Raw genomic sequence first — 20,380 nt, 5'->3', positions numbered from 1 at the left:
GTCCGAGGGGGAGTTCGGAGGATGCGCGGGTTGGAGAGTGATAGTTCCATCACCCTCAGCGGTCCCGTACGAGGTGTAGGTGAACGGCCTCGTAGAGTGGGGGAACCTCGGGCCTTCTTGGAGGTATGGCGGTTCGAGGTTTCTGTTGTTTTAGCACGACGTTTTGCCCCGCGGCGGTCTGTGGAGGGAGAGCGCCTCGGGTGTCTCGGCGAGGAGTCCGAGGAGGATGGGATGCGGCGAAGCTTGCGCGCTTTTCCTCGAGGTGGCTCGACGCAAGGCTCAGGCTGGTCTGGCACATGCGGGGTCGAGGTCGAGGCCGGTTGTAGATGGGCCATTGCAGCGGACAGCTCCGATGAGATCATCGCTCGGAGTAGGTCCTGGAAAACGGGCACGGACAGCATCGAGGGCATGTCCACTACCTCGGTGCGCTCCACCGGGGGCGACCTCATATCAGAGTATTCCCTTGTGGTGGAGGCACGGCCCGAAGGCTTGGAGGGCTTCGCCGGGGCTGTGAGAATGGGACTTCCGCCATGCGTCGCCGGTGTCCCCGAGGCTGGCTTCTTCGCTGTTGCGGAACCTGAAGAGGGAAGAGGGGACTTACCCAGAGCCGAGGCTTTCTGTTGTCCCGAGGACTTCGGATTCGAGTCTCGAGGCGATGCCGAGGTATTGAGGGCCGAGGTCAAGGCCGGGGCCGACCTCGAGGCCGAGGTAGAGGGTTGGTCGGCGGCGAAGAGATCCGCCATGCAGGCTTTTCTTCGGCGGAGGGCCCGGTTCTGGAAAGTAGCACACTGGGGGCAGGATTCGGTTGGATGCGCGGCCCCCAGGCAGAGGATGCACCGGCGATGCGGGTCTGTGATGGAAAGAAGCCGCTCGCACCGGGTGCACTTTTTAAAGCCGGTCAAAGGCCGGGACATAGAATCGAAAGTGGCCGCGGCTCGGGTAGCCACGCAGCCACGGGGACCCGGAAGCCTCCGGGTCAGTCAAAAACGAAGCAGGAACAAGTTGAACAAGAAAAAATTTGCGCACAGCGACTTAATCGAGAAAAAATAAGAAAATCGCAGTGCTAGAAGGCAGTTGGGGCAGACCCTGAAAAAACACGACTTCTAGGCTCAGCGGAAAATTTTGAACTGGAGACCATGAGGGGATGTGCCCCCTAGTGGAGCAGGAAGGCACGCTTGCGTGGAGCAGCAGAGCAAACTTAAATCTTCAATCAAGTTTGCTTGAAAATGCTTCCGCATCGGGGCTCCGTAGATGATGTCACCCACATGTGAGAATATCATGCCTGCTTGTCCTGGGATAATCATACTTTTTTTTTTACTGCTAGAATAAAAAACACTCACAATGCTAATGTCACACAGAGCAAAAAAGCTACATAAAGGATTATCATATGGCTTCAGAAGAAGGAGGATGGATTGACATATCCATTACTTTCAATGGAAGTAAAACCCAGATTAGGGTTACCAGATTTTACAATCGTAAAATCCAGACCCATGACCCCGCCCCCAGGCCTGCTCAGCTCCACCCAGGCCTGCCCAAGTCAAGCCCCATTCCCGCCCCCAATCTCTTCTCACGTTCAGAGCCACATCAGGAGGGCATCTGTGGATGTGCAGATGTGACATAAAGCACAGTTACTTACCGTAACAGGTGTTATCCAGGGACAGCAGGCAGATATTCTTAACACATGGGTGACGTCACCGACGGAGCCCTCGGTACGGACCTTTTTAACTAGAAGTTTCTAGTTGGCCGCACCGCGCGTGCGCGAGTGCCTTCCCGCCCGACGGAGGAGTGCGTGGTCCCCAGTTAGGATAAGCCAGCTAAGAAGCCAACCCGGGGAGGTGGGTGGGACGTAAGAATATCTGCCTGCTGTCCCTGGATAACACCTGTTACGGTAAGTAACTATGCTTTATCCCAGGACAAGCAGGCAGCATATTCTTAACACATGGGTGACCTCCAAGCTAACAAAGAGGGAGGTGGGATGGTTGGCCATTAGGAAAATAAATTTTGTAACACAGATTGGCCGAAGTGTCCATCCCGTCTGGAGAACGCATCCAGACAGTAGTGAGTAGTGAACGTGTGAACTGAGGACCAAGTGGCCGCCTTGCAGATTTCCTCGATGGGCGTGGAACGGAGGAAAGCTACAGAAGCAGCCATAGCTCGGACTCTGTGGGCCGTGACAGCTCCTTCCAGTGAGAGACCGGCCCGAGCATAGCAGAATGCAATACAGGCAGCAAGCCAATTTGAAAGTGTCCGTTTGGAGACAGGACGACCCAAACGGTTGGGATCGAAAGACAAAAATAGCTGAGGGGATGTTCGGTGAGCTCTGGTACGATCAAGGTAGTAAGCAAGGGCACGCTTACAATCCAGCGTGTGCAACGCCTGTTCCCCAGGATGCGAGTGAGGCTTAGGGAAGAAGACGGGCAACACAATGGACTGGTTGAGGTGAAAAGCCGAGACCACCTTGGGAAGGAATTTAGGGTGGGTACGCAGAACAACCTTGTCATGGTGAAAAACAGTGAATGGTGGGTCAGCAACCAGTGCATGCAGTTCGCTAACCCTCCTGGCAGAGGTGATGGCAATTAGGAAAAGCACCTTCCAGGTAAGAAGCCTGAGCGAAGTAGTGGCAAGAGGCTCAAACGGAGGTTTCATGAGTGCTGAGAGAACCACATTGAGGTCCCAGACGACAGGAGGAGGCTTGAGAGGCGGTTTGATATTGAAGAGACCTCTCATAAATCTGGAAACCAGAGGATGAGCCGTGAGGGGTTTTCCGAGAATAGGCTCATGAAACGCAGTGATGGCACTGAGGTGGACTCTGATGGAGGTAGTTTTGAGGCCAGCATTGGACAGCGAGAGCAAATATTCCAATACAGTTTCCACCGCTAAGGAGGTGGGTTCCTGATGATGCCGGAGACACCACGAGGAGAATCTGGTCCATTTCTGATGGTAACATTGGAGGGTGGCCGGCTTCCTGGAGGCGTCCAAGATGAGGCGGACCGGCTGAGATAGGTTCCCAGGAGAGGTCAGCCCGAGAGAAACCAAGCTGTCAGGTGGAGCGAAGACAGATTGGGATGCAGTAGAGACTGATGCTGCTGCGTAAGTAGAGTAGGAAACACAGGAAGGAGAATGGGTTCCCTGGAGCTGAGTTGGAGCAGGAGTGAGAACCAGTGTTGGCGAGGCCACCGAGGTGCGATAAGAATCATGGTGGCGTTGTCCTTGCGGAGTTTGGACAAGGTCCGCAACATCAGAGGAAGTGGAGGGAAGGCATACAGGAACCGATCCCTCCAGTCGAGCAGGAATGCATCCGGAGCCAGACGGTGAGGAGAGAAGAGTCTGGAGCAGAATTGGGGCAGCTGATGGTTGTGAGGTGCTGCAAAGAGGTCCACCTGCGGAGTGCCCCATCGAGCAAAGATGGAGAGCAGAGTCGGAGGGTCCAACGTCCACTCGTGAGGTTGAAGGATGCGGCTGAGATTGTCGGCCAGAGAGTTCTGTTCGCCCTGGATATAGACCGCCTTGAGAAAGAGATTGCGGTCCGTGGCCCAGGTCCAGATGCGCAGAGCCTCCAAACAAAGGGGGCGAGATCCGGTGCCGCCTTGCTTGTTTATGTAGTACATGGCGACTTGATTGTCTGTGCACAGGAGGAGGACTTGAGGACAGAGGAGATGTTGGAAAGCCTTGAGGGCGTAGAACATGGCTCTGAGTTCCAGGAAATTGATGTGATGACGACGCTCCTGTGGGGTCCAAAGTCCCTGGGTGCGTAGATCTCCTAGGTGAGCTCCCCACGCATAGGGGGACGCATCCGTGGTGATGATCATAGAGTGAGGGGGTAGATGAAAAAGTAGACCCCTGGAAAGATTTGAGGAGTTCAACCACCATTGGAGAGATTGCTGAAGAGATGATGTCACAGAGATGGGATGAGAAAGAAGATCCGTAGTCTGTGACCATTGGTTGGCGAGAGTCCACTGAGGCGTGCGAAGGTGGAGACGTGCCAGAGGAAGGACATGCACCGTCGAGGCCATGTGACCCAGGAGGACCATCATCTGTCGGGCAGGAATGGAGGGATGCATGAGTACCTGACGACAGAGGTGGAGCAGGGTCCGCTGACGATCGGAGGGGAGAAAAGCCCTCACTAGTGTGGTGTCCAGAACTGCTCCAATGAATTGAAGTCGCTGGGTGGGAAGCAGATGCGACTTGGGGTAGTTGATCTCGAACCCCAGGAGGTGGAGGAGAGAGATGGTGTGATGAGTAGCCTGTAGTACAAGTTGAGACGTAGGTGCTTTCACCAACCAATCGTCCAAATAGGGGAACACCTGGAGGTTGTGAGACCTGAGGAAGGCCGCTACCACTATAAGGCACTTGGTGAAGACCCTGGGTGAGGAAGCGAGGCCGAACGGTAGCACCTTGTACTGATAGTGGTGGTGCAGCACCTGGAACCGCAGGTAGCGGCGAGAATTCTGATTGATGGAGATGTGAGTGTAGGCCTCTTTGAGGTCCAGGGAACATAGCCAGTCGTGTTGAGAAAGAAGAGGGTAAAGCGTGGCAAGGGAGAGCATTCTGAACTTTTCCTTGACCAGACACTTGTTGAGGTCCCTGAGATCGAGAATGGGACGGAGGTCTCCCGTCTTTTTGGGAACCAGGAAGTAGCGGGAGTAGAATCCCTGACCCCTTTGATCTGGAGGCACTTCTTCGATGGCATTGAGAAGGAGGAGGGATTGAACCTCCCTCAGGAGGAGGGGGGTTTGAGATGAGTGTGAAGCAGACTCTACGGGAAGGTTGTCTGGTGGAAGAGTCTGGAAGTTGAGAGAGTAGCCGTGGCGGATGATGTTGAGGACCCACTGGTCCGACGTGATGACTTCCCAACGGCTGGAGAAAATGGTGAGACGACCCCCGATAGGCTGTGGAAGAGGTAGCGAGGGTGGATGACTGGCTATGCCCTGGAGAGAAGAGTCAAAAGGGCTGAGATTGTTTAGCAGGCTGAGGAGGCTTAGAAGGTTGAGTGGCCTGAGATCTAGCCTGGGCATGGTGCTGCTGTTGACGGGGTCGCCGAGATTGTTGGGGAGGCGGATTGAGTGGCCTGGCTGAGAACCTCCGCTGGTAAGATGATTGAGGCCGATAGGGTCGGGCAGGCGGAGCCTTCTTTTTCGGCTTGATGAGGGTGTCCCACCTGGTCTCATGGGCCGAGAGTTTCTGGGTGGTGGAATCCAGTGACTCTCCAAAGAGTTCATCCCCGAGACAGGGGGCGTTGGCCAAACGATCCTGGTGGTTGATGTCCAGGTCGGAGACTCTGAGCCAGGCTAAGCGACGCATGGCTACGGCCATGGCAGAGGCCCGAGAGGTGAGCTCGAAGGAGTCGTATATTGAGCGGACCATATATTTGCGCATTTGGAGAAGGCCAGAGATGTGTTGTTGGAATAGCGGGACCTTGCGCTCAGGAAGGTACTTCTGGAGGGCAGACAGTTGTTGGACCAAGTGTTTCAGATAGAAGGAAAAATGGAAGGAATAGTTGTTTGCCCTGTTGGCAAGCATGGCATTCTGGTAAAGCCTCTTGCCAAACTTGTCCATGGTCTTACCTTCTCTGCCAGGAGGGGTAGAGGCATAGACACTGGAGCCCTGAGTCTTTTTTAAGGTGGATTCCACCAGAAGGGACTCATGGGGCAATTGAGATTTGTCGAATCCAGGAATAGGGATGACCCGGTAAAGGTTGTCCAGTTTACGGGGGGCTCCCGGTACCGTGAGGGGATTTTCCAAGTTTTTGTAGAACGTTTCCCGGAGGATGTCATGCACGGGAAGCTTGAGGAACTCCTTAGGAGGTTGCTCAAAGTCTAAAGCCTCTAGAAAGGCTTGAGACTTTTTGGAGTCAGATTCTAGGGGAAGGGACAGGGCAGCAGACATTTCTCTCAGAAATTTAGAAAATGAGGACTGCTCTGGTTTAGAGGTGGCATCGGGTGCCGATGGTTCCTCATCAGATGAGGAGGGATCCTCCTCGGTACCGAGAGGAGTTTCCTCCCATAAGTCAGGGTCCCTGACCTCTGGTGCATGTCGAGACACCGGGGTGGAGGGCGCGGTATGGCGAGTCTTGGACAAAGACTTTCCAGAGCGCACCGAAACGGTACCAGGGGAGGACGACCGGCGTCGATCTCGGTCCCGAGAAGAATGCCGTACCGCCTGGTGCCGAGGAGGATCCAATGTGGCCTGAGAATGAACCACCGGATCGCCATGTTGGGCCGAAAGGATCGGCATGGAGGTGTTCACCGGTACCGAAGGGGTGGACACCGGGGGCTCGGTACGGGGCTCGGGCCGGTCTGGTACCGGAAGGAGTGGTGCCAGGATAGTGGGCAACAGTTGTTCAAGTTGTTTCTTCAACTGCTCCTGGAGTTGAGCCTTTAAGATGGCCGAGATACGGTCATCTAGGGGTGGCATCGGAACCGCTTTCTTTTTCTTCGGTTCCTTGGATGCCGCTCCATGCCCCGGCGATGAGGAGGCCGATGACGAGGCACTCACCGAGATCGGGGCGGAGCGTTTGCGGGACCGGTGCGATGCCGGTAGGGACGGTGTCGCCACCGTAGCTGGAGGGCGCTCGAGGGAAGAGGAAGGCTTCTTAGCCGGCTTACCTGGCGCCAGCGACGCCGATGTGGGGTCGGTCGGTGTCGAGGTCGACGGTGCCGATTTTTGAGGTACCGCCGTTGAAGGTGAGGAGTCCATCGCCGACTCGGTGCCGAAGAGAAGAGTTTGTTGAATTCTTCGGTTTTTAAGGGTTCTCTTTTGAAGAGTGGCACAGCGGGTGCAGGAGTCCGCCCGATGCTCCGGACCCAGACACTGCAAACACCAATTGTGTGGGTCAGTTATGGAGATCGGGCGTGCACACCGCTGGCACTTCTTAAAACCGACCTGCGGGGGCATGAAGGGGAAGATAGCCTCCGCAAAATCGAAGCCCGAGGCCTGTATATTGGCAACAGGCCCCGCCGGGGCAAAAACGAAAGAAAAAAGGCGAAAAAGCAAAGTTTTGTTTTTTTTGCAAATCAAAGAAAAATAAACCCGAAGGTAAGGAGAGAAAAAATAAGGAAAAAAGCGCGAGCGGGAAGGCAAAAAAGTGGTTTCAACGGCCGTTGAAAAAACACACGCGTCTTCTTCGCTCCGCGGAAACGAAGAAACTGGGGACCACGCACTCCTCCGTCGGGCGGGAAGGCACTCGCGCACGCGCGGTGCGGCCAACTAGAAACTTCTAGTTAAAAAGGTCCGTACCGAGGGCTCCGTCGGTGACGTCACCCATGTGTTAAGAATATGCTGCCTGCTTGTCCTGGGATAATAATGTCATATGCGGGCGTGTGACATCATCACTTTGCCTCCGTACATGTGCAGATGCCCTGCCAACGTGGTCCCATGCTGGAAGCTTTTCAAAAACCCGGACAAAGTGCCAGGTTTTGAAAAGCTGTCTGGATGCCTGGACTGTCCTCTAAAAAGAGGACATGCCCTGGTATATCCGGACATCAGGTAACCCTAGCCCAGATGTGTCCATTGCTTTCAAAGGAAGCAAAACCTTGATGTCTCAATCCATTCTCTTTTTTCTGGAGCCTGATGGTAGTCCTAGCCATATATTCCCAAGCTGCAAGCCTGCATCACATTATCATTCATAGCCGCTGTATGATATAAAACTTTCACACTCTTACAATAGAACTACAGCAGAATACAAACATGTTCTCATCACAGAAGTAGAAAAGAACTGTGATATCTTGGCCTGAGATCTCTTGTTTGCTTGTGCCTGGGGCCTTCTTCGTACTAAAATTCAGTAATTAAGCATTTATTTCAGGGATCTCAAAGTCATTCCTCGAGGGCCGCAATCCAGTCGGGTTTTCAGGAGTTCCCCAATGAATATGCCGTGAGATCTATGTGCATGCAGTGCTTTCAATGCATATTCATTGGGGAACTCCTGAAAACCCGACTGGGTTGCGGCCCTCAAGGAAGGACTTTGAGATCCCTGATTTATTTAATATTTGCCACACTGGTATCTATTTTAAAACTCCATCCCTCTGCTCTGCACACAGCACGGTTAAATTCACTGCACCTGCCTGCCAGGATAACCTTTGACACCTGGGCTCCCATCTGGTCCATGTTCTCCCTAGAAAAAAAAAAAAAAAGCAATAGTTTCAGCTTATATAGATGAATTACTGTTGCAAACGTCAACGAGAAAATGGAAAGGAGAAACGAAGTAAGTGAAAATCAGATAAAATAATGAAACAAGGCATGTTTTAAGAAAGGAAGCTCCACGGCCCAGAAACCTCAAGGAGTTAATGGAAAGGTGCCAGGATGTCTTTAGTGGTGGATGGACTATTTATAGAGCAAAGGCACTCACAGCACTGCTCCAGAGCAAATGCATACAGTTACAACACTCTCTAATAGGGTGTCAAACAGCCATGCCATTCATCAGCCAACACAAGGCTTATTCAGATGTAGACAACTGAAAGGATTGTTTGTTAGCAAGATAACATTAATAATACTAATACATTTATTCCATGCCCCCACCTAAGAGTTACCTACACATGCTGAATAAATAAATACAAAAACTAAGCAAAACAAGCTCAAAGCGAAACACATTTTCAATAGAAATAAAAAGTTTCTTCAATCTTTTTTTTTTTTTTTTTTTAAATCTCTGGAAAGGAAACAGCCAAAATGTTTATCGAAATAAGCAGCCTGAAATGCTGTTCTAAGACCCGGGGACACCAACTAACCTGATCTCCAGGGTGGCCTGGTGGTCCAGGATAACCCTTTTTCCCCTGTTAAGAAATAATTAAGCGTTAACACACTTAAAAAAACATTTACCACTAAAAAAAAGACCTAAAGAGATAGCATCTCTCTGCTGAATTTCCCACCAAGCTTGCAGAATGCTATTCTTCTTCCCCTGCTCTTGAAAGGGGAGCTCCATATTTAATCAAGGACAAGTAAAGCCTGAAGGAAACCATTTCCCAAACCTTGGCCTATACAAATGAGAGGTGACTAATTTTTCCCACACAGCAAAGACCAGAATGCTCTCAAGAGGTCTCAAACACATTCTCAGTTACAGACTCTTTTGCAAACTAAATCTCATGGAGCTTAGCTAGGAATGATTCTTGTATTCTGGCTAATAATTAGGATTTGATTTAGTCATCTGGTATTGGCTGTTCTTTCTTTTTACCATATGGTAAGATTTTTCTTGTTTCCCTTTAAAGTCTGCTCTCTGAAACATTGTTCTTGCTTCCTCTTATTTTCCTATTGCGACCACAAGGTGTGCAGTGAGGGTTTTCAGGGGATTCAGTGAATCCCTAGCTCTACAGCCCTGGGTTGTTTTTTGTTGGGTTTTTTTTTTTTTTTTTGGGGGGGGTTGCTTACTTTTTGTATGATGCAGTTTGATTTGTTGAGTGAACGGCTTGCTCAACCAGTCAAACTGCATCAAACAAAAAATAACCCCCCCCCCCAAAAAAAAGCAAGGTTCGTAGGCTGGAGATTCTCCGAACCCCCCGAAGGCCATGACAATAATCTGCCTATTGCCTGCTCGACCAATCAAATTCAGAGCAGTTCCCTCAGGACGTTTAGGCGGTAGGGTGAATCCTCTGAAGGCACCGTCACTTTGACCACTGTTATCTCTAAGACAGGGGTGTCAAAGTCCCTCCTTGAGGGCCGCAATCCAGTCGGGTTATCAGGATTTTCCCAATAAATATGTATGAGATCTTTTTGCATGCATTGCTTTCATTGTATGCTAATAGGTCTCATGCATATTCATTGGGGAAATCCTGAAAACCTGACTGGATTGCAGCCCTCGAGGAGGGACTTTGACACCCCTGCTCTAAGATGAGCAGGAATCTTGCCTGTGATCAATAGGCAAGATCTGAGGAACTCCAGGGAACTTGCCTAATGACTAAAAACACAGTTTTGAAGCAACCCCTCCCCCCCAACACACACATACACACACACACTCGTAGCAATGCAGCTGGAGGACTCCTGTTTAACTTAGAGGAAACAGTGATTGTGACCTCTATATTGAATGTTATAATTGTTTTCTTTAAGTATATTGCTTGTGCTTTGGAAGATTTCTGCTCAAGAATGTAATTGTCTTGAAAAATGTTTAAATTCAATAAAGAGGAAGTTTAATAAAAAGAGGTCTCATGTAGCTGGCTTAGGAGTGAGGTTTATTCCTTTCATGGTATGCGCAAAACTAATCCAGTAAAAACCTGGAGCACTTTGAAGATGTGCTTGGAACACGCTAAGAAAACGGAGTTTTCTTGCCCGTTTGCTTTTTAGTGCATTGGAAATCACTTGAGCCTATAGATATCTTTTTTGAAAGCTAAATACACATCTTTTGTACATTGAAATTCTGTTATAACATTGATTGATTTTTTTCATGTGAGCACCAGGGATGGATTTGGAGTTTTTTGAACACACAAAAAGGGACAGAAACCCCACACAAAGTCAAATACCCAAGAAAAAGTGGGGAGTGGGATAGACTACGTCAACCTGGATTAAACATTTTACTTGTGCAAATCAACTTTAAAATATAATACATATGAAAGCACAATACATTTAAAATCACATAACAAGTCCAAGATAGATGTCCTGTGAGCAATGACCCAAAATGTCCTGTATCCAAAGACCCGACATGGTCCGTGTTTCGGCCTCTAAAGGGGAGGCCTGCCTCAGGGGTATAATATGTCAGTCTGCCCACTAGATGTCACTGCAAATGCTGGAAATACACTGTGAACTGTGGCCGTATGCACAACTCTGGGCAGCCAATCAAAGTAAAAAAAACAAAGCTCTCAGAGCAGTTGCAAAAAACGAGCACGCGTCGCAAAGGTCCTTGCTCACAGGGACATCTATCTTGGACTTTTTATGTGATTTTAAATGTATTGTACTTTCATATGTATTATATTTTAAAGTTGATTTGCACAAATAAAGAGTGTCTAATCCAGGTTGACAGTCTATCCCACTCCCCATTTTTCTTTGGTATTGGAGTTTTTTGACCAGTGATTTCCTTGTTTAAGCTGTTGAGAGTATCTTGAAAAGGCTTCATTATCAAGGTTTCACAAAGGTCTTTCCTCTATCTTTACCACTCTTGCTTTCCTTATTTTGGTGTCACGATTAACTGAATGGTTTCTGGTGGCTGTATGTACAAAACTAACCCATTTGAAGAAATTGCCCCCCCCCCATGAACAATGGAAGTCCTACGGTGAACATTAGCAGTAAATTTGAGAGATTAGTATAATACACCGCATACTTTGTGTAGGAGTGAAGTTTATTACTGTCATGATATGCACAAAATTAACCCTCAAATACATAGAGCATTACATAGAGCATTTTGGACCCCAGTTCGTTTGCAGAAGTTAAATAGCTCTAAGTCAAATAGATGCTGGCACTGCCATCTTGAAGCTGGGACATTAGATCATTTGTTAATAATAATAATAACTTTATTTTTCTATACCGCCATAGTCAAAGTGACTTCTAGGCGGTTCACATAGAAAGAAGGCTGGACAATCAGCAAATTACAAAATGCAAGAAGAAGGATGTTACATAATAAATTGGAGAAACATGGGGAAAGAATACATGAGAAAAGAAAGATGTTACATAAAACATTGGGGTTATAAGGGGAAAGAATACCTGAGAGAGGTCATCTGATTAGGCAAGGAATTTGTCAAATAGAGCGGTTTTAATTGATTTTCGGAATGTGTTGTAGGTCTGTCTGGCTTTATTTATGTGGTTTCCCAGCCAGGATTGCTGTCTATTTGCTTGGAGTATGAAGGTTCTGTCTAGGAAGGATTTGTATTTGCAGCCTGTGATCTTTGGGTATGCAAAGATGATTTTATTTCTGGTTGCTCGTGTGGGGTTGTGTAGAGTGAAGTGTATTTGCAGGTAGGAAGGTGCTAGGCCCCAGACTTGTTTGAAACAGATACATGCAAATTTGAACAGTATTTGCGCCTCCACTGGTAGCCAGTGCAATTTTTTGTAATAGGGGCTAATGTGGTCTTTTTTTCTCAGTCCGAAGATCAAGCGAACTGCAGTGTTTTGCACTAATCTTAATTTTTGTACTGTTTTTTGGGGGATACCCAGGTAGGCGATGTTGCAGTAATCTAGGGTAGATAGAATCAGCGACTGCACCAGTAATTTAAAGGATGTTGTGTCAAAGTATTTTTTAATAGTCCTTAGCTTCCACAGCGTGTAAAAGCATTTCTTCACCAGTAGGTTTGTGTGGTCAGCAATGGTTAAGTGAGTATCTAGAGTGATACCAGTATTTTTATGGTTTTGGAGATTGGATATTCATGGCCATTTATTTTTAACGATGTTTTCGTTATTTTGTCGTTGGGGCTTGCCAAAAAGACTTTTGTTTTCTCTGAGTTTAATTTTAGTTTGAAGCTGGTGGTCCATTTTGCGATTTCTATCATTGTGTGTGAGAGGTTATCTATAGTTTCATTTGTGATGTCATTTAAGGGGATTAGGATGGATATATTGTCTGCGTATATATAGTGCTTTAAGTTTAATTTTTATAGTAGGTGACCTAAGGATGCGAGGTAGATGTTGAATTATGTGGGTGATAGAGGGGAGCCTTGGGGCACCCCTGATGGGTTTTTCAATGGGTTGGAGTAATTTCCGTTGCTGGTTACTCGGTAGGATCTGTTTGTTAGGAATTCTTGGAACCATTTCATTACCTTTCCCGAGATTCCTATTGCGTCAAGGCACAGTAGCATGATTTCATGGTCTACTAGGTCGAACGCACTGCTAAGGTCAAGTTGCAGAATCAATGCGCTTTTGCCTTTGCTGAAAAAATCATAGAGGTGCTTTAGTATGGAAGCTATGACGGTTTCTGTGCTGTATCCTTTCCTGAAGCCTCATTGGTGTTCACTGAGGGTGTTAAATTTGTCTAGGTAGTCTGTTAGTTATAGGTTGACCAATTCTTCCTGTAGCTTTGTGAAAAGGGGAATGCTTGCTATGGGTCTGTAATTGGATGTTAGTGCTGTTGAGGTTTTTTGATCTTTGGGGATAGGAGTAATCAGTATGTGTCCCATATCCTTGTTTAATGTTCCGTTTGTAAGGGCAGTTGTTAACCACGTGAATAGTTCCATTTTGAAGTTGGGGGGGGGGGGGGCAACTGTCATGATTTTAGGGGAGCATTCGTCGAGTAGGCAGTTAGATTTGGTGTATTGTTGAATAAACTTAGGAACTGGTGCCAGTTTGAGAATTCAAAGTGATCCCAATTCATGTCTGCTCTGGGATCCTGATCATGGGGTTCAAGGTATTGAAGTGTATTGGTTGTGGGTATGGGTAGAGTAGTTCTTAGGTCAGTGATTTTATTTTTTAAAATGTTAGCTAGGGTTTGAGCGGATGGGGTGCTCTAATTGTCCTTTTTCAGGATTCGTGTTGTGTCTGTTAACGTTTTTACTAGTTTGAATAATTCTTTACTGTTTATTTTTGTTGAACCAATTTTTTGTGCTTAGTGTTTTGTGCGTTTTTCTTGGATCAGATTTTTGTATATTTTCATTTTTTGTTTCCAGTTTGTCTCATCTATTTCTTTGTTTTTTGCCAGATTCTTTCCAATTTTCTTAGTTCCTGTTTGTTGGTTAGTAGTTCTGAGTCGAACCATTTGTTTGGTGGTCTATCTTTCTTTTTGTATGTTTGGTATGGGGCTATTTGGTCTAAGATGTCTTTACTGAACTTTTCCCATCTTGTTGGGAATTCCTGTATTTCGTTGGTTGTGGGACGTAGTTCATAGTGAGCCCAGAATTCTTTTGGGTTTACGGTACCACAACTGGTTATTGTTTTTGTGTTTTTACTTTTGTATTTTGGTTGTGAACTCTTTTATTGCCAATGTAGGTTGAAATTGACAATATAGTGGTCTGACCAGATGCATTTTTTTCAAGGTCCCTGTGTAGTATTGTATTTTTGGATCAAGAGTTTCTTTTTGAGAGAAAGTAACTATGTCTAGTTTGTATCCTTTTTCATGGGTTATCTCTGTGTCTGGAATTGGAAAATCGAGTGACATTAAGAAGTTGGCAATTTCGGTTACTTCTGGCTTTCCCTTTTGTTCTAGGTGTATATTTATGTCCGCCAGAAGTAGATTGTATGATCCTTTTAGGGTATTTACGGTTAGGAATTCGAAGAATTCATCTCTGGCGTTTGACCATTTTTTGGGTGGGATATAAGATAGAGTAGTAGTCAGTGATTCTTCTAATTGGGTATTAGTGATTTTGCAAGTTAGTATTTCTAGGTTTTCTGATGTTTTGGAGTCTGTCTTAATGTAGTTAAAGGGTTCTTTTAGTATAATCGCTAGGCCGCCTCCTTTTTTCCAGCTACTTGATAGTGGGAGTATTTTGTATCCCTTTGGTAGAATTTCTTTCATGATAATGTCTGTGTCAGAGACCATCCATGTTTCTGTTAGAAATAGGAAATCTGGCTTTGTTTGCAATATCCAGTCGTTTATTATGTGTGCTTTGTTTCTCACAGAACGGGTATTTAGATAGTATCCCGTAATGTTTTCATAGCTGGTTGGGGTGGGAGTTTCAGAATATATTAACTTTTTTAGGTTTCTGTTTTTGGTCTGGTTCCTGTATGGTTTGCGGGGTTTGCGGTTGGTGTTTATCACTGGGATTTGAATTGGGCCTTGTTCTGGTTAGGTTTTTAGGAGTTGGTGGGAGTTTGTTGATTTGGATGGTTTAGCTGGTCTGTGCCAGGAGGGATAGTTGTGAATAGGTTGATGGGATTTGTCTTCATTGGCCCAGCATCTAGAGCAGATTAGATACAGTATCCCTAGTAGTAGTTGGTGTTTGTTAAAAATTGCCATGTTGTGTGAGGTGTAGTGAGATGTAAGTTGTATCAGGTAGTAATGGGCAGTACAGGCTATACATGCGGTAACAGGTTGTACATGCGATAAACAGGCTATATGTGCAGTCTATACAAGCTATACATGCAGTCTATAGATGTTATACAGGCTATACATGCAGTCTATACTGTCTATACAGGCTAAACATGTGGTAGCAGGCTAAACATGCGGTAGCAGGCTATACATGCGGTAACAGGTTGTATATGCAGTCTATACAAGCAGTCTATACATGTTATACAGGCTATATATGCAGGCTATACATGCAGTCTATACGTGCGGTAGCAAGCTATACATGTAGGCTATAATTATAGATTATACAGGCAGCTGCTGGTTATCCCTTTGATGGTAAATAAGGAGTACTTATCCTGTGGTCTGGGTTTCAGACATTTTGCATAGACGCTTCGCAAAGGCGCGTTCTAAGGCACACGCGCCTTTGCCATGCGCCTTAGCCGGCGCGCCGAACAGTTGCGCGCCATTCCCTTGGTTCAATTTGTATGGTTTCGCCGACCGGGGAGGCGGTGGAGCTGGCTCGCACGTCCAGCTGGAGGGGGGGCAGTTTCAGTGGAGGCTCCGTGGAGGAGCTGGCCCCGATCTCAAAATCGCTGCTGACTGCAGCCTGTGGGAGCCCGAAGAGCTCTGTGGAGGAGCCTGAAAAAGCTCTGTGGAGGAGCCAAATCAGAGTTGCTGAATGCTGCTGATTGCAGGTTCAGTTGTGTGTGCGCCGTTCCCTTGGTTCAATTTGTATGGTTTCGCCGACCGGGGGGGGGGGGGGGGGCTCGCACGCCCTGCTGGAGGGGGGGCAGTTTCAGTGGAGTGTCAGTTATTCTATTGTCCATTGATTCTTGCTTTTTGGAAATCAATATGGGGTCAAATAAATTGTATGTTGGAAAATCCAGTGGCATTATCGTATGATACTGTGCTGTTTGGCATGTCAATGAGGGCTAAGAGCCAAATATCATCTAAGAACAACAGGCTTCTACTTATTATGACAGGGGTTGCCATACAACAGATTATGAGTAATTGGAAAAACTGGAAGAGACTTAATTATAGTTTCTGGTGGAACTATTTATGTCACATTTATAGAATGGAAAGGACAATAGCAACACAGCAGGGGAGTTTTAGAAAATTTCAGGAGATTTGGGAGCCATTAACAAACTATTGTAATGATTGAATATTATTTTTCCCCTTAAAAATGCACATCCAGTATGGGGGAAGGGTTTTTTGATTTGAATATTAAATAAGGTATATAGGAATGGGGTTTATGGTAGGTTTTCTTGAATTTAAAGAATGTCATTGATTAGGGGGGAGGGGGGATAAATTCTGATATGGATTTTAACAGAATATTAAGTGTTGTATTTGAGTTTAAAATGTTATAAATGCTTTTACACTTCTTGTAAATTTAAAAAAAAAAATGAATAAAGAATTGGAAACCCCCCCAAAAAAAAACCTCAAAAGAAACTATATGTGGGAGTAAACCGTGTTTTATGACAAGGATGTGTGCAGTTAGGGCCAGGTTCTCTAAATGGCGTCTAGATCTAAGACGTCTACCTCACGTCAATCAAACCTAGGCACCATTTATAAAATTGTGCCTAGCAGCACCTAAATTTGAGTTAGGTGCCTTAAGTGCCTACGATACAGGTGCCTAACTGTGCCTAACTTAAACAACGCCTATGCTCCGCCCCTTATCATGTCTACTTTTTGGTTAGGCATCATTAGGCATGGCTAGGCGCCTAAATGCAGCAGGGATCTAAGTAACTTATAGTATTCTGTAAGTCACATGTTTAAAGTGGGATCCCTGCCTATTTCCTGTCCATGTTCCACCCATGGGTACACCTTATTCCAAATACATATTATGCAAGACAATCATGTATTTTACAGAATAAAATTTAGGCAGCATACTGGCATGTTTATGTACACCTATATGTGGAATGGTGTAGTGAGGGTAGTAGGTACCTGGGGCAGGGGTGCTTCCCTGTGCCCTCCTCTCCACCCCCTACTTCTTCTGTGCCCCCTGTTACTTCCCTGCTCTCCACACCACACTCGCATCTTCCCTTCCCAATGTACCTCTTTATATCTTCGCCAGCGCGAGCAGCTTCTCCGGCCTGCTGCTCGCACAGGTGTTGGCTTTCTCTCTGACGTCACTTCCTGGCCCCATGACCTGGAAGTAATTTCAGAGGGGAGCCAGGCCAGCACAAGCAGCAGGCTAGAAATGTTGCTTGCTCTGGCGAAGATTTAAAGAGGTAGAGGTGGGGGTGGAGAAGGGAGGGTGCGAGCATTGGGCAGGGGGGGGGGTTGGAGAGGTGCCGGCACCCCTACCAAGACGGTGCCTGGGGAAGTCTGCCTCCTCCCCCCTTACTATGCCACTGTATATGTGCATATGCTAGTAACATAGCAACACAGTAGATGATGGCAGAGAACGACCTGTATAGTCCATCCAGCCTGCTCAACAAAACAAAACTCATGGCTTAAGGTATGATGTGATTCTACATATGCATATTTGATCCTGATTTGTTCTTGCCATTTTCAGGGCATAGACCGTAGATATCTGCCCAGTTCTAGCCCTGTTCTCCTTGTTTGTATTCTAAATGTTTACATGTGCAATGACTGCACAAACGGAATGGAGGAGTAGCTTAATGGTTAGTGAAGTGAGCTGTGATCCTGGCAAACTGGGTTCAATTCCTTCTGCATCTCTTTGTGACTCTGGATAAGTCACTTAACCCTCCATTGTTCCAGGTACAAAAGAAATCCACCTTAGATTGTGAACCCATTCGGGACAGAGAAAGTATCTGCATATATACAATATGTACAGCACTATGTATGTTTAATAGCACTGCAGAAATGATGATGAGTAATAACAGTACATAAGAATAGCCTTAATGGGTCAAACCAATGATCTATCTAGCCCAGTTTCCTGTCTTCAAGGATGCCAATCTAAATCACAAGTACTTGGCAAAAACCTAAATAGCAGCAGCATTCCATGCCACTGATCCAGGGCAAGCAGTGGTTTATCCCATGTCTGTCTCAACAGCAGTGTATGGACTATTCCTCCAGGAACTTGTCCAAACCAGCTACATTAACTGCTCTTACCACATCCTCTGGCAATGTATTCCAGAGCTTAACTATTCTGAGTGAATTTCCTCCTACTGGTTTTAAAAGTATTACTCTAACTTTATTGAGTGTCCTCTAGTCTTTGTAAATCTTGATGCAGTAAAAAAAATCGGTCCACTTGTACCCGTTCTAAACCACTCAGGATTTTGTAGTCTTCAGTCATATCTCCCCTTAGCTGTCTCGCTTCCAAGCTGAAGAGCCCTAACCTCTTTAGTCTTTCTTCATACAAGAGGTGTTCCATCCCCGTTATTATCTTGGTTGCTCTTGTTTAAACTTTTTCTACTGCTGCTATATCTTTTTTGAGATAAGGAGGCCAAAACTGAACGTAATACTCAAGGTGAGGTCGCACCATTGAGCGATACAGAGGCATTATAACATTCTTAGTTTTGTTTACCATCCTTTTTTCTAATCATTTCTAGCATCTTGTTTGCTGTCTTGATTGCCCTTTACATGCTTATGCTCTGCAAGGAAAAGAAAAACTCTTACCTTCTGACCAAGAGGACCATGTAGTCCAAGCAATCCAGGCAAACCTATGCCTCCCTGAAATCATAAGCAAATTTGAAAAACAAGCATAAGCATTTACCACAGTTTCATGTAGATAGATAACTCATCATGTTATACTCCTTTTGGCTTTTCCCACTTTCAGGTTTGGGATTGGATTAGAGAATGACACGGTGACAAAATTCATCACCATTCCGTCCCCGTGGATAACCGCGGGAAATAATCCCATGTCATTTTCTAGTGTCTATTTCAACCTCGGTCCTTCTACACCAGCATTCTTCAAAGCAAGCTTGAGGGTCAGTGGTTGTGGCCATTCATACTCTGATTCTTATTTGAGCCAAGTATAGGATAATGAAGCCATTGTGACATCACTGATGAGGTTGGCTCTTAGGCACTGGTGGAATGAGGCATTATGATATCACAATCTCAGCTCTGGAATGTTGCTGCTCAATCTCAGCATTCTTCAGTGCAAGGCTTGAGGGTCAGTGGCTGGGCCCATTCATACTCTGATTCTTCCCTCTCTCCTTAAAGAATGACATGAAGATGGTTTCCCGCGGTTATCCGCGGGGATGGGAACGGTGATGAATTTTGTCACCGTGTCATTCTCTAGATTGGATCTCTTATCCTAAAACTAATTCAGATAAGGTTGTGGGGTTCTCCTTGTTTAAATGCCTGGAGACTCATTAAATTAAGCCTGAGATTAAGAGCACATCTTTCATACTTGTTCATCTATATTTCCTTTTATAAACAATGAGCATGTAAATGTTCTCAGTTACTGATTGTATGAAACAGTCCATGCTTACAACCCTACTGTTGTTACAACGAACTTGACCACATAGCTAAGTGATCTTTCCAGCTGCCCAAAATCTGTTCAAAATTGGTTAATCATTCAATATTCACCTGTAACACCATCTTCATTTCTGATCCCACAAGAGTTCCAAATACAAGTAGGGTCAAACTTGGATAGTGGTTGAATGGGAGGTCTCACATACAGTGTCTTTTAAAAGTCTTCATACCCTTGTATATTTTTTCAAATTCTGCTGTCTAAAAAATAAAATTCAAAATGCATTAAAGTAGGATTTTTTTCCTCCCTGATCTATACAACATACTCTACACTATCAATGTGATAAACCAATGATAGAAATATTCAAAAATAAATTACAAATAAGAAACCCTCAAATCTTCATATGAAACCACAAAGCTTTGACTGCATGTCTTCACAACCCTTAACGCAATACTTGGTAGACGTTCCTTTTGCAGTAGTGATGTCTATGAGTCACTTAGGGTATGTGTCAGTTTTACACAGGGAGATGGTGCAGTTTTTGCTCATTCTTGGCAGAATAGCTCGTTTTTGTCAGGTATCATCTGTAGACTACAGTTTAACTTTTATACTCGGGTTTGGGCTTTGACTAAGTCACTCGAGGGCATTCACTTTCTTCTTGCTGAGCTACTTCAAGGTTGCTTTTGCTTTGTTCTTAGCATCATTGTTCTGCTGAAAGATGAATTTTTCCCCGTCAGACTGTTATTTTGCACTATCCATCTTTCCTTCATGCTTCATAAGCCTCCTTATCTCTGTTGCTGCAAACATCCCCACAGTAGAATATTGCAACCACCTTGCTTTACTGTAGGGGGTGGTATTAGCAGGAGTTAAAATATGCTGTGTTTATTTTGAGCCACACATATCGCTTAACTTTGAGACCCAAAAACACCACTTTGGTCTCATCAGGCTAGAAAATCTTCTCCCACTTATGTCTCCTTAATATTTCTTTGCAAATTCTGTGTGTTCCGTATCGTACGGCTTGTCTTCAGCAGTGATTCCTTCTTGCTATCATCCTATACAGGCCATGTTCACGAAGTAATCTTGCAATTGTTGAATAGTCAATAGTTTCCCCAGAGACCTCCATAATATTTTTTTGTTGTTGTTGTTAAAGTAATTTTAGG

General features: G+C 45.9%; 1 protein-coding gene across 1 annotated transcript in view; it reads right to left on the bottom strand.

Moving 5' to 3' along the window:
* LOC117367941 (collagen alpha-1(XXVII) chain B-like) overlaps positions 1-20,380 on the bottom strand; it is a 299,681-nt gene that overhangs the window by 217,968 nt on the left and 61,333 nt on the right. Inside the window, exons 7-9 of the mRNA XM_033961061.1 lie at positions 18,425-18,478; positions 8,721-8,765; positions 8,057-8,110 (exon numbers count right to left, since the gene is read on the bottom strand). Of these exons, the coding sequence (XP_033816952.1) occupies positions 8,057-8,110; positions 8,721-8,765; positions 18,425-18,478 (153 nt within the window). The remainder of the gene's footprint in view (positions 1-8,056; positions 8,111-8,720; positions 8,766-18,424; positions 18,479-20,380) is intronic.

The sequence above is a fragment of the Geotrypetes seraphini genome, chromosome 10 (assembly GCF_902459505.1).
Source record: "Geotrypetes seraphini chromosome 10, aGeoSer1.1, whole genome shotgun sequence".
NCBI lineage: Eukaryota > Metazoa > Chordata > Amphibia > Gymnophiona > Dermophiidae > Geotrypetes > Geotrypetes seraphini.
The sequence above is the reverse complement of the archived record's forward strand: the minus strand, read 5'-3'. Positions and strand labels throughout refer to the sequence as shown.